The sequence below is a fragment of the Bufo gargarizans genome, chromosome 1 (genome assembly GCF_014858855.1).
Source record: "Bufo gargarizans isolate SCDJY-AF-19 chromosome 1, ASM1485885v1, whole genome shotgun sequence".
NCBI lineage: Eukaryota > Metazoa > Chordata > Amphibia > Anura > Bufonidae > Bufo > Bufo gargarizans.
This window is the reverse complement of record NC_058080.1, coordinates 530689-545571: the sequence shown is the minus strand read 5'-3', so window position 1 is coordinate 545571 and position 14883 is coordinate 530689. Positions and strand designations below refer to the sequence as shown.

The 14883-nt window shown below is 49.9% G+C and overlaps 1 protein-coding gene across 1 annotated transcript; it reads right to left on the bottom strand.

Moving 5' to 3' along the window:
- Nucleotides 1–3628: 3628 nt before the first annotated feature.
- Nucleotides 3629–7561, bottom strand: LOC122925201. Its single transcript, XM_044276712.1, has 2 exons — nt 5117–7561; nt 3629–5074 (listed from the first exon to the last, which is right to left on the bottom strand). Exons 1-2 carry the CDS (start codon nt 6803–6805, stop codon nt 3629–3631), a joined length of 3135 nt encoding a protein of 1044 aa, XP_044132647.1. The 5' UTR covers nt 6806–7561.
- Nucleotides 7562–14883: the final 7322 nt, after the last annotated feature.

Genomic DNA, 14883 nt, shown 5'->3' with positions numbered 1-14883 from the left:
CTCCTCTCTATCTGCTGCTCTGTCTCTCCCTCTGTATACCCCTCCTCTTCTTCTCTTGTGGGCACCCCCTTGATGTCCATTGACACTTCATCATCGTCACCTTCACCACCACTAACATTAGAGATCTCGGAGTAGGCAGCAACAGCGGGTACCACCCTCTCTTGGGCTGACCTGGGTACTGTTGTCAGACCGCTGGGTATCGGCCGTTGCTACCTCCTCTACCTGATCCGATGCCAAGAATGTCTGTTCATCAGTAAGGTCTGGGAATGGATGGGAAAATAATTGTTCTGACTTGAGTGGAGGGGCTATGGTGGTGGTATCTTTGGGGGTGCACACAGCAGAGAGTGAGGAGGGTGCTGATACAGAGGATGAGGAGGGTGCAGAAGCATAAAGCTGAGTGAGCCACTCAACCAACTCTGGTGTATCGCAGGCCTCAATCAATATTTGGTGGAAGCTGGTATATCAATACCTTCTATCAGAATTTTGTGGAAACAGATATATAGAACCCAAGAATGAGTATTTGCTGGAAGCCGGTAAATCAAACCTCTTATTTAGAGTTGAGCGAATTGAAGAAAAAATTGATTCTGAACGAATGCGAATTTCCTTACTCTTCGTGGTAACAAATTGCATTATTTTCTAGAAATGCTGGGCGTCTAAAATAGTGTCTAAAATGAGGACATGGGTCAAGGAACTCTGGGAACGCGGGATGACCCATAATGCCATGCATGCAGCAAAAGACAGAAAAATAGATACACACTGATACACACTGCACTGTTGCAGTTATTTCTGTTGAAAGCATATAGTGGCCAATTTCAGTCCAACAAGAAATATATTTTCTCAGGTCACTTCTGCAGTTATTTCTGGAGAAAGCATATAGTGGCCTTATTTCAGTAATACAAGAAAAATATATGCACTGTTGCAGTAATTTCTGGTGAAAGTGTATAGGGACGTATTTCAGTTATTGCAGTTATTTATGATGAAAGCATATAGAGTACACACACAACCAAGTTGAGTAGGTCAGGCTACTTATGATACTAGTGGGCTAAGCCCTTTAAATCCAATCAATAAATCACAACTAGAGTTGAGCGGACACCTGGATGTTCGGGTTCGAGAAGTTCGGCCGAACTTCCCGGAAATGTTCGGGTTCGGGATTCGAACCCGATCCGAACTTCGTCCCGAACCTGAACCCCATTGAAGTCAATGGGGACCCGAACTTTTCGGCACTAAAAAGGCTGTAAAACAGCCCAGGAAAGGGCTAGAGGGCTGCAAAAGGCAGCAACATGTAGGTAAATCCCCTGCAAACAAATGTGGATAGGGAAATGAATAAAAATAAAAATAAAATAAATAAAAATTAACCAATATCAATTGGAGAGAGGTCCCATAGCAGAGAATCAGGCTTCACGTCAGCCACCACTGCAACAGTCCATTGTCAGATATTTAGGCCCAGCACCCAGGCAGAGGAGAGAGGTCCCGTAACAGAGAATCTGGCTTCATGTCAGCAGAGAATCAGTCTGCATGTCATAGCAGAGAATCAGGCTTCACGTCAGCCACCACTGCAACAGTCCATTGGCATATATTTAGGCCCAGCACACAGGCAGAGGAGAGAGGTCCCGTAACAGAGAATCTGTCTTCATGTCAGCAGAGAATTAGTCTGCATGTCATAGCAGAGAATCAGGCTTCACGTCAGCCACCATTGCAACAGTACATTGGCATATATTTAGGCCCAGCACACAGGCAGAGGAGAGAGGTCCCATAACAGAGAATCTGTCTTCATGTCAGCAGAGAATTAGTCTGCATGTCATAGCAGAGAATCAGGCTTCACGTCAGCCACCACTGCAACAGTCCATTGGCATATATTTAGGCCCAGCACACAGGCAGAGGAGAGAGGTCCTGTAACAGAGAATCTGTCTTCATGTCAGCAGAGAATTAGTCTGCATGTCATAGCAGAGAATTATGGGATTTTACTAAAGTATGACGTAAAGTCATGATTTTATTAAAGACACGGAGGCGAGTATTGCTTTAACCTTTCTTTACTTCTACCATAGCAGCAAAGAGAGAAAATGGTATACAAAAAAGAAACCATGGTAACAGACTCCTCCCCCTTATCCCAGTATATCCTTCCTTGTCTGTCTGAGCTCTTCCTCTTTCTTTGTGTCTCAACCAGCGCTGGTCAACCGGAACAACAGACGCCGAAACCACCGGGTAACGAAAAAACCCCTTGAACTCGTCGGCTTGGACCGCCACAACTGGACCTCCGACCGGAACTGTGTAACTCTAAAACATGAAGCCGTAAGCCTCTCAACCTAGGAAAAAAAGGAAATAAGAGAAAAACCTACTAAGAGCATAATCCAGTGCATAGAAACATAGGATCCACTAGTTGGAAACACAGTAACAACTTTAAAATTCTGACCATACGGTAAATCAACAAAACATACTTACGTCAAAAACCCCAAGGGGTGGGTCCAGGGAGGGCAATACTCGCCTCCGTGTCTTTAATAAAATCATGACTTTACGTCATACTTTAGTAAAATCCCATAATTTTATAACAAGACACGGAGGCTCCTATTGCTTGTTTAAAGCTGAGCCACTATAGAATCAAAAGCATGCGAAGCCGGTCGGAAATAAAACTCCCGGAAAGTGGAAGATCTGGACCAATCCGCCAATCTCATAACATCCTCCAAACGAGCCCCAGATAACGTCATGGACGTAGCTGTCGCACTGCGGACCGAATGTGCCGTGAAGATAGACGTATCAATCCCGGAAAGGGATAGAATCCACTTGACCCAGCGAGATAACGTAACACTGGTAACCGGAGCAAACGGGCTGCGAAACGAAATGAATAAGTGGGGGAGAGAAAGAGACCGCAGTGGACGGGTTCTAGTCCTCATACTCGCGTAAGCACGCTACAGGACATAGCTGTGGAGAAGTCGGAAAACGGGGGTAAGAGACCGACCGGATACTGGTTTTCGTGCGACGGGAAATGTTAAAGTGGACCCCCTCCGGGGTGAAGGATCTGGCGTCCCAATCCAAAGCACGCACATCCGAAACTCTCTTACAGGAGATTAAACAGAATAAAGTGACCAATTTGGCCGATAACTGACGTAACGACAATAGCTCATTTGAGGGCCAACTGACTAGAAATTGCAAGACATCCGACACATCCCAGGTAGACGAAAACCGTGGCCGAGGTGGTCGGGCCAAACGTGAACCCTTGAGTAAACGACAGACCAGGGGGTGTTGACCCGCTGGACGGCCGTCGACACCGTTGTGTCTGGAGGAAATTGCTGACCTAAAGACATTGATGGTGCGGTAAGCCTTCCCTGCCTCAAAAAGTGAGGATAAAAAGGCTAAGATGGAATTGACAGGGGCCGTAACGGGATCCAGAGTCCGGTCGACGCACCAGCGAGACCAAGAACCCCAGGCGGCTCGATAAGCCCGTCTCGTCCCGGGCGCCCAAGCGCAGTCCAATAAGAACCTAGCTGTTCCTGAAAGTCCAGCGCCTCCTCCTGGACTCCCGATATCTTGCAAGCTAGGAGGCGTAGCGACCCGTTCTGCAGGAGTGGGTGAACTTCTCCTGCAGGCCCTTGGAGTAGTGACACCTGAGTGGGAAGGAGAAACGGAAAGTCCACTAGAAGTTCCAGGATCTGAGGGAACCAGGACTGGGTTCCTCCAAAACGGAACAATCAGAACCAGGTTCGCCAACTGCTGACGAACCTGAAGGAGCACTCGTGGAATGAGCGCGAAGGGAGGGAATGCGTACATCAACGCTCCTCCCCAATGTTGAAGCAGAGCGTCCACTGCCTCCGCCAAGGGATCCGGCCTCCAGCTGAAAAACCTGGGCAGTTGGGTATTCAAACGGGAAGCGAAGAGGTCGACTGCAAAGGGACCCCACAGAGAAGAAATAGCAGAAAAAACCGTCTCGTCTAACTTCCAGTCGCTGGAGTCCGATATGTAGCGAGAACTCCAGTCCGCCAGAGTGTTGTGAAGGCCTGGAAGGTACTCGGCCACCACAGAGATGTTCCTGTCGAGACAGAATTCCCAAAAATCCTTCGCCAAATGGGTCAGAACCACCGACCGTGTGCCACCCATACAATTGACGTACCTGACCGCAGATATATTGTCCATGCGGAGCCTGATGGCTGAGCTGACCACACCATTGGCAAAACTGCGAATGGCAAACGACCCTGCTAGGAGTTCCAGGGCGTTGATGTGAAGATGGGATTCTTCTGGAGACCATGGACCGCCCGTGGACACACCACTGCAATGTGCTCCCCATCCGTGCAGGCTCGCATCGGATTCTATGATCAGATCCGGTTGGGGACCCACGATCGCTCTGCCATTCCACACTGACAGGTTGTGGATCCACCATCTCATCTCGTCCGTCGTCTCGGCATCTAATGAGACCAAATCTGCGTAAGAGGCCCCCGACCGAAGGTGAGCAATTTTGAGGCGCTGCAACGCACGATAATGGAGGGGGGCTGGGAAAATGGCCTGTATTGAGGAGGCCAGAAGTCCGATTATCCTTGCCAAATGCCGCAACGACATCTGAGGTAGGCGTAGAGCATGCTTCAACTCCTTGCGGATAGCCTTGACTTTCGAGAGTGGAAGACTGAGGGATAATTCTTCCGAGTTCACCTGGAAACCCAAGAACTCTATGGATCTGGAGGGGGTCAAACAGGATTTCTCCTGGTTGACAATGAACCCCAAGTCGGAAACGAGCGTCACCGTCAAGTGGAGGTGTCTCAACAAGAGAGCCCGTGATTGGGCCATGATCAAGATATCGTCCAGGTAGACGATCAGACGAACACCTCTGCTGCGAAGCCAAGCCACCACTGGGCGCATGATCTTGGTAAAGCACCAGGGGGCGGAGGACAGGCCGAACGGAAGGCAGGTGAAGCGCCAGGCCTGACCGTTCCACAGGAACCGCAGCAGGTCTCTTGAAGAGGGGGACACTGGGACCGTGAGATAGGCGTCTTGGAGATCTATCTTGGCCAACCAATCGCCTGGAAGGAGCAGATCCCTCAAAAGATGGATGCCCTCCATCTTGAAATGTCGGTATTGTACAAAATTGTTCAGGGCTTTCAAATTGATCACCGGGCGCATCTGGCCCCCTTTCTTTTGCACCAGGAAAATACTGCTGATGACACCCCCACGATTCTCCGGTGCGCGTTCGATCGCGCCTTTCTGCAGAAGATCCGACAATTCCCTCTGAAATTGGGACCGTGCCGCATAGGACAGTGGTACCGTAGGGGGGGCTGGGATGGAGCTCGGATCGGCAATCAGATCTATTGTGAACCCCTGCACAGTAGAAAGGACCCATTGGTCTGAGGTTATGCCTGACCACACATGAGAAAAGAATCGGAGTCTGCCCCCGACTAAATGGTCTAAAAAAGGAGGGGGACGAAGAACATAACTTACCGAATGGTCGACGGGAGCCTGGATTCCCTCGGAAACCTCGTGACCTGAAGGGAGCGCCTCGTGAGGGAAAAAAGGACGGCTGATGTCTCTGATCCTGGAGGGATGCTCTATAATTAAAGGAGCCTCTGCCGGAACCTCTGGCATGAAAGTTGGAACGGCCGGACAGTCGGCCCCTAGCACTGCCGGCCCTGTTGGAAAAACGCCCTTGAAAGACTCGACGCATCGAAGTCTGGGCTTTATCAAGAGCCGTAAAAGCTCCTACATATTTCCCTAGCTCTTTAATAAAAGAGTCGCCAAAGAGCAACCCCTGGGCGTCCTTGCCCGCTTCAGTCAATGCTAAGTTCGAGAGCTTTGGCTCGATCTTAATTAGTATTGCCTTCCGCCTTTCAATGGCGAGCGAGGTATTGGTATTACCCGCTACGCATATGGCTCGCTGGGCCCAACCTCTCAATTCTATAGGGTCTACCTGGCTACCTGCCGCGATAGCGGACTCAGCCAAATCGAAAATCTTTGCTAAAGGACCTGTAATGTCCAGTAGCTTGTCTTGGACAGCCTTCAAGGCCGCGTCTAGCCCTTTACGGGGGTTAAACCCCGTCTTCGCCAGAAACTGGACCATCTTTGGATCCACTGATGGCGTCTCGCACACTTTGTGTGGTATTAAAGGACGAGGGCACTCCGCCCGCAACTTATTACGCGATTCCTTACTAAGCGGATTGCGTATGCGAGCCTCCATATACTGCGCCACATGTGTGGCGGGCATCCATTCCGCGGAGCGGGGATGATGCAGCTCCTCGGGGTTAAACAGCGGTTCCCCAGACGGATCCAATAAGAGATCCTCTGCTGATCCCTGTTGTAGTAACGGGGCTTCCGGGTCTAGATTACGAACCGGATCCACAGCAATATCCGCCAAATCGTCCTCCACCTCATCCGTCAATTCATAGACGTTGTCATGAGTCTCCTCCTCTGACTCCCTATCAGAGTCTGACCTAGGCTCAGGTAGAGACCTGGCAGTCTTCCATGCCCGCGTTTTTTCTGCCTGGCGGGTACAAGCTCGTTTACGCGACTGAAGCGCGTTGTCTTGGGATGGGGATGGCCCATCAATCTGAGGTGTTCTGGAGACAATAGGAGGTGGTCCTGGAGGTGGGACCAAAACCTGGGTAGTAGTAGCAGGGCGCGCCATAAGGGCCTGAGATATAGACTGGGTCAATGCAGATGACATCGAACCCATGGCGGTTATAATGGCATTAGATATGGATCTTTGCAGTGCCACCTCATGGTCGTCCGGGTGGATCACCTCGGACCTCCTATCCTGCGCAGGGGAACCCTGATCTACTTGGGGGGCTTCACTAGGGGCCACAGAGGCAACGGAATTCTTTCTGACAGACATGGTGAAGTAGCAAAAGGCAGGGGTTAGTCACCCCGACCGGAGCAGCAAAAATAGCACTAGAGGAGAAAAAGAGAAAAGGGGATAATGAAGCCAGGAATCATAGCCAGCTAGTGGGTAGACGAAATGGAATAAAACAGAACTTACAAGGCTCAAGAGCAGTGGAAAAAGACCGCCAGGAGATGCGCTGTGCAGAGCGGGATGTCCGGTGTGTGCAGAGCGGGGAAACGCACAGGGACGGCGAAATCTCGCGAGATCTCGCCGTCAGTAGCAGCCGAATGCGAAAAAATGCGAAAATATGCGAAAATATGCGAAAAAACGCGCGCGAAATCTCGAACTCGCGAGACTTCGGGCGAGAAGGAGAGGAAGAAGAAGCAGAAAGCGCGCGCAATGGCGGCGCAGTCTGAGGTAACGAGGGACAAGGATGACAGGGCAGAGAAACGGATCACACGGGGGAAAGCGGGGAAGCCGCAAAAACTGTTATAAGGACAAACCCCTAGGCAGAACGGCCACAGAAGTACCTGAACGAAAAAACATATACATATATATACGTACCCTAGATAAATAAATATATATATATACAGGAGAGAAATATGTATCTACGATAAGAGTCTAATCAGAATCTAATAAAGAAACCGAACGAACCGATAATCCAAGCACATAAAAATACAAATATACCAGACCCTGAGCAATGCCACAGAGCTGGAGAGTACTTATCTGCCTGGTAGCAGCAAAGAAAGAGGAAGAGCTCAGACAGACAAGGAAGGATATACTGGGATAAGGGGGAGGAGTCTGTTACCATGGTTTCTTTTTTGTATACCATTTTCTCTCTTTGCTGCTATGGTAGAAGTAAAGAAAGGTTAAAGCAATAGGAGCCTCCGTGTCTTGTTATAAAATCAGGCTTCACGTCAGCCACCACTGCAACAGTCCATTGTCAGATATTTAGGCCCAGCACCCAGGCAGAGGAGAGAGGTCCCGTAACAGAGGATCTGGCTTCATGTCAGCAGAGAATCAGTCTGCATGTCATAGCAGAGAATCAGGCTTCACGTCACCCAACATTGGAACAGTCCATTGGCATATATTTAGGCCCCGGCACCCAGGCAGAGGAGAGGTTCATTCAACTTTGGGTAGCCTCGCAATATAATGGTAAAATGAAAATAAAAATAGGATTGAATGAGGAAGTGCCCTGGAGTCCAATAATATATGGTTAAGGGGAGGTAGTTAATGTCTAATCTGGACAAGGGACGGACAGGTCCTGTGGGATCCATGCCTGGTTCATTTTTATGAACGTCAGCTTGTCCACATTGGCTATAGACAGGCGGCTGCGTTTGTCTGTAATGACGCCCCCTGCCGTGCTGAATACACGTTCAGACAAAACGCTGGCCGCCGGGCAGGCCAGCACCTCCAAGGCATAAAAGGCTAGCTCTGGCCACGTGGACAATTTAGAGACCCAGAAGTTGAATGGGGCCGAACCATCAGTCAGTACGTGGAGGGGTGTGCACACGTACTGTTCCACCATGTTAGTGAAATGTTGCCTCCTGCTAACACGTTGCTTATCAGGTGGTGGTGCAGTTAGCTGTGGCGTATTGACAAAACTTTTCCACATCTCTGCCATGCTAACCCTGCCCTCAGAGGAGCTGGCCGTGACACAGCTGCCTTGGCGACCTCTTGCTCCTCCTCTGCCTTGGCCTTGGGCTTCCACTTGTTCCCCTGTGACATTTGGGAATGCTCTCAGTAGCGCGTCTACCAACGTGCGCTTGTACTCGCGCATCTTCCTATCACGCTCCAGTGCAGGAAGTAAGGTGGGCACATTGTCTTTGTACCGTGGATCCAGCAGGGTGGCAACCCAGTAGTCCGCACAGGTTAAAATGTGGGCAACTCTGCTGTCGTTGCGCAGGCACTGGAGCATGTAGTCGCTCATGTGTGCCAGGCTGCCCAGGGGTAAGGACAAGCTGTCCTCTGTGGGAGGCGTATCGTCATCGTCCTGCCTTTCCCCCCCAGCCACGCACCAGTGATGGGCCCGAGCTGCGTTGGGTGCCACCCCGCTGTGACCATGCTTCATCCTCATCCTCCTCCACCTCCTCCTCATCCTCGTCCTCCAGTAGTGGGCCCTGGCTGGCCATATTTGTACCTGGCCTCTGTTGTTGCAAAAAACCTCCCTCTGAGTCACTTCGAAGAGACTGGCCTGAAAGTACTAAAAATGACCCCTCTTCCTCCTCCTCCTCCTGGGCCACCTCCTCTTGCATCATCGCCCTAAGTGTTTTCTCAAGGAGACATAGAAGTGGTATTGTAACGCTGATAACGGCGTCATCGCCACTGGCCATGTTGGTGGAGTACTCGAAACAGCGCAACAGGGCACACAGGTCTCGCATGGAGGCCCAGTCATTGGTGGTGAAGTGGTGCTGTTCCGTAGTGCGACTGACCCGTGCGTGCTGCAGCTGAAACTCCACTATGGCCTGCTGCTGCTCGCACAGTCTATCCAGCATGTGCAAGGTGGAGTTCCACCTGGTGGGCACGTCGCATATGAGGCGGTGAGCGGGAAGGCCGAAGTTACGCTGTAGCGCAGACAGGCGAGCAGCGGCAGGATGTGAACGCCAGAAGCGCGAACAGACGTCCCGCACTTTATGCAGCAGCTCTGACATGTCGGGGTAGTTGTGAATGAACTTCTGCACCACCAAATTCAGCACATGCGCCAAGCAAGGGATGTGCGTCAAACCGGCTAGTCCTAGAGCTGCAACGAGATTTCGCCCATTATCACACACCACCAGGCCGGGCTTGAGGCTCACCGGCAGCAACCACTCGTCGGTCTGTTGTTCTATACCCCGCCACAACTCCTGTGCGGTGTGGGGCCTGTCCCCCAAACATATGAGTTTCAGAATGGCCTGCTGACGTTTACCCCGGGCTGTGCTGAAGTTGGTGGTGAAGGTGTGTGGCTGACTGGATGAGCAGGTGGAAGAAGAGGAGGAGGAAGCCGAGAAGGAGGAGGTGGCAACAGGAGGCAAAGAATGTTGCCCTGCGATCCTTGGCGGCGGAAGGACGTGCGCCAAACAGCTCTCCGCCTGGGGCCCAGCTGCCACTACATTTACCCAGTGTGCAGTTAGGGAGATATAGCGTCCCTGGCCGTGCTTACTGGTCCACGTATCTGTGGTTAGGTGGACCTTGCCACAGATGGCGTTGCGCAGTGCACACTTGATTTTATCGGATACTTGGTTGTGCAGGGAAGGCACGGCTCTCTTGGAGAAGTAGTGCCGGCTAGGAACAACCTACTGTGGGACAGCAAGCGACATGAGCTGTTTGAAGCTGTCTGTGCCCACCAGCCTAAATGACAGCATTTCATAGGCCAGTAGTTTAGAAATGCTGGCATTCAGGGCCAGGGATCGAGGGTGGCTAGGTGGGAATTTACGCTTTCTCTCAAATGTTTGTGAGATGGAGAGCTGAACGCTGACGTGTGACATGGTTGAGATGCTTGGTGACGGAGGTGGTGGTGTTGGTGGTACATCCCCTGTTTGCTGGGCGGCAGGTGCCAACGTTCCTCCAGAGGCGGAGGAAGAGGCCGAGGCGACAGCAGCAGAAGAGGCCGAGGCGGCGGCAGCAGCAGAAGAGGCCGAGGCGGCGGCAGCAGCAGAAGAAGCCGAGGCGGCGGCAGCAGCAGAAGAGGCCGAGGCGGCAGCAGCAGAAGAGGTAGCAGGGGGAGCCTGAGTGACTTCCTTGTTTTTAAGGTGTTTACTCCACTGCAGTTCATGCTTTGCATGCAGGTGCCTGGTCATGCAGGTTGTGCTAAGGTTCAGAACGTTAATGCCTCGCTTCAGGCTCTGATGGCACAGCGTGCAAACCACTCAGGTCTTGCCGTCAGCACATTGTTTGAAGAAGTGCCATGCCAGGGAACTCCTTGAAGCTGCCTTCGGAGTGCTCGGTCCCAGATGGCGGCGGTCAGTAGCAGGCGGAGTCTCTTGGCGGCGGGTGTTCTGCTTTTGCCCACTGCTCCCTCTTTTGCTACGCTGTTGGCTCGGTCTCACCACTGCCTCTTCCTCCGAACTGTGAAAGTCAGTGGCACGACCTTCATTCCATGTGGGGTCTAGGACCTCATCGTCCCCTGCATCGTCTTCCACCCAGTCTTGGTCCCTGACCTCCTGTTCAGTCTGCACACTGCAGAAAGACGCAGCAGTTGGCACCTGTGTTTCGTCATCAGAGACATGCTGAGGTGGTATTCCCATGTTCTCATAATCAGGAAACATAAGTGGTTGTGCGTCAGTGCATTCTATGTCTTCCACCGCTGGGGAAGGGCTGGGTGGATGCCCTTGGGAAACCCTGCCAGCGGAGTCTTCAAACAGCATAAGAGACTGCTGCATAACTTGAGGCTCAGACAGTTTCCCTGGTATGCATGGGGGTGATGTGACAGACTGATGGGCTTGGTTTTCAGGCGCCATCTGTGCACTTTCTGCAGAAGACTGGGTGGGAGATAATGTGAACGTGCTGGATCCACTGTCGGCCATCCAATTGACTAATGCCTGTACCTGCTCAGGCCTTACCATCCTTAGAACGGCATTGGGCCCCACCAAATATCGCTGTAAATTATGGCGGCTACTGGGACCTGAGGTAGTTGGTACACTAGGACGTGTGGCTGTGGCAGAACGGCCACGTCCTCTCCCAGCACCAGAGGGTCCACTAACACCACCACGACCATGTCCGCGTCCTTTACTAGATGTTTTCCTCATTGTTATCGTTCACCACAACAACAAAAATATTATTTGACCCAATGTATTGAATTCAAATTCAGGCCTTTTTTTAAAGACAACTAACACTATCTGGCTATCTATTTAGGTACCGTATTACACTAATACAGGCACAGCAGTAACCACAGATTTAGCTGACTATAAATTTGAGGCCTATTATTTAGGCGCTGGGTGACAGGTTTAGGTTTACTGACAGATTTAGACTTGGAAATGCACAGTAGCGTGTGTGTGAAGTTATTCAGAATGACCCTATGTGCACCTTGAATATTATATACCCTTTTAGGGATAGATTTCAAATAGCTCTGATACAGCAGAAACCACTAAATTAGGAAATTGCTAAATTGGGAATTGTATTTCAACCCAGAACAAAAACTGTGCTTGGACGGACACTAAATAACTTGCCCAGCCACAACAGTACAGCGGTAACGACAGATTTAGCAGGATATAAATTTGAGGCCTAGTATTTAGGCGCTGGGTGACAGGTATGGATTTAGTGACAGAATTAGACTTGGAAATGCACAGTAGCGGGTGTGGGAAGTTATTCTGAATGACCCTATGTGCACCTTGAATATGATATACCCTTTTAGGGATAGATTTAAAATAGCTCTGATACAGCAGAAACCACTAAATTATGAAATTGCTAAATTGGGAATTGTATTTCAACCCAGAACAAAAACTGTGCTTTGACGGACACTAAATAACTTGCCCAGCTACAGCAGTAACGACAGATTTAGGCCCCATGCACACGGCCGTGTTTTACAGCCGTGTGCGGGCCGTGGAACTGCGGCCTGGATCCCTCCTGAGAGCAGGAGCGCACGGCGTCACTGGTTGCTATAACGCCGTGCGCTCCCTGCTGCCGCCGCAATACAGTGATACACTGGTATGGTCTATACCAGTGTATTACTGTACTGTGCCGGCAGCAGGGAGCGCACGGCGTCATAGCAACCAGTGACGCCGTGCGCTCCTGCTCTCAGGAGGGATCCAGGCCGCGGTTCCACGGCCCGCACACGGCTGTGAAACACGGCCGTGTGCATGGGGCCTTAGCTGGATATAAATTTGAGGCCTAGTATTTAGGCGCTGGGTGACAGGTATAGGTTTACTGACAGAATTAGACTTGGAAATGCACAGTAGCGGGTGTGTGAAGTTATTCTGAATGACCCTATGTGCACCTTGAATATGATATACCCTTTTAGGGATAGATTTCAAATAGCTCTGATACAGCAGAAACCACTAAATTATGAAATTGCTAAATTGGGAATTGTATTTCAACCCAGAACAAAAACTGTGCTTGGACGGACACTAAATAACTTGCCCAGCCACAATGGTAACGACAGATTTAGCTGGATATAAATTTGAGGCCTAGTATTTAGGTGCTGGGTGACAGGTATAGGTTTACTGACAGAATTAGACTTGGAAATGCACAGTAGCGGGTGTGTGAAGTTATTCTGAATGACCCTATGTGCACCTTGAATATGATATACCCTTTTAGGGATAGGTTTCAAATAGCTCTGATACAGCAGAAACCACTAAATTATGAAATTGCTAAATTGGGAATTGTATATCAACCCAGAACAAAAAATGTGCTTTGACGGACACTAAATAACTTGACCAGCCACAACAGTACAGCAGTAACGACAGATTTAGCTGGATATAAATTTGAGGCCTAGTATTTAGGCGCTGGGTGACAGGTATACGTTTACTGACAGAATTAGACTGGGATATGGCCAAAAAATAACCACACTATTGATGGTTAAATGCACTTGGTGTGACAGCTTGACCAACCACACTACTGAGGGTTAAATGCACTTGGTGACAGGCGCAGCTTGCCCCTGATGTAGTATATGGCCAAAAAATAAACAGACTATTGCTGGTTAAATGCACTTGGTGTGACAACTTGACCAACCACACTACTGAGGGTTAAATGCACTTGGTGACAGGCGCAGCTTGCCCCTGATGTAGTATATGGCCAAAAAATAAACAGACTATTGCTGGTTAAATGCACTTAATGTGACAGCTTCACCCTGATGTAGGATTTAGCCAAAAAACAACCACACCATTGAGGGGTAAATGCACTTGGTGACAGGCGCAGCTTGCCCCTGATGTAGTATATGGCCAAAAAATAAACAGACTATTGCTGGTTAAATGCACTTGATGTGACAGCTTCACCCTGATGTAGGCTTTAGCCAAAAAACAACCACACCATTGAGGGTTAAATGCACTTGGTGACAGGCGCAGCTTGCCCCTGATGTAGTATATGGCCAAAAAATAAACAGACTATTGCTGGTTAAATGCACTTGGTGTGACAGCTTCACCCTGATGTAGGCTTTAGCCAAAAAACAACCACACAATTGAGGGTTAAATGCACTTGGTGACAGGCGTAGCTTGCCCCTGATGTAGTATATGGCCAACAAATAACCAGACTATTGCTGGTTAAATGCACTTGGTGTGACAGCTTCACACTGATGTAGGCTTTAGCCAAAAAACAACCACACCATTGAGGGTTAAATGCACTTGGTCGCAGCTTGTGCTGGCGCACCACAAGACACAAAATGGCCGCCGATCACCCCAGAAAAAAGTGACTGACAAGCGGTCTGGGCAGCCTAAAAACAGTGAGCAATTGAGTATCAGCAGCTCAATGATCCACAGCTGCAGATCGATCAATTAATCAAGTCCTTTGGAGGAGTTAATCTGCCTAATCTCGCCCTACTGTCGCAGCCGAAACCTCTCCCTACGCTAATCAGAGCAGAGTGACGGGCGGCGCTATGTGACTCCAGCTTAAATAGAGGCTGGGTCACATGGTGCTCTGGCCAATCACTGCCATGCCAATAGTAGGCATGGCTGTGATGGCCTCTTGGGGCAAGTAATATGACGCTTGTTGATTGGCTGCTTTGCAGCCTTTCAAAAAGCTCCAAGAAAGCGACGAACACCGAACCCGAACCCGGACTTTTACGAAAATGTCCGGGTTCGGGTCTGTGTCACGGACACCCCAAAATTCGGTACGAACCCGAACTATACAGTTCGGGTTCGCTCATCCCTAATCACAACTAATGGGTAGCTTAATAAAACTTAACATTTAATAATGTCCAAGGATAAAATAATAGGCCCTTTATTAATGAAACACACAAAGAATGCAACCAATGGGTGCATAAGTATCCTTTGATAGCAATGCTATCAAGAAAAAGGAGGGGACCATAGCAGGGATAGCGATATTATAAAATAGAGTGAGAGGAAAAGATGCGTAGATAGAGAGACACACTATGCTGGGTCACAAACCCTAGGTGTCCCTAGCTCTATCTCTCCTCCCCCTTCTCTAATGTAGTAACCCTGCCGTCACCCTACCTAAACATG

Coding starts and splice junctions, on each gene's coding strand:
- LOC122925201 (XM_044276712.1), bottom strand. CDS start 6,805: ATGTCTGTCAGAAAGAATTCCGTTGCCTCTGTGGCCCCTAGTGAAGCC. Junction 5,075..5,116: donor AGTATTTTCCTGGTGCAAAA/GAAAGGGGGCCA, acceptor TTTGAAAGCCCT/GAACAATTTTGTACAATACC.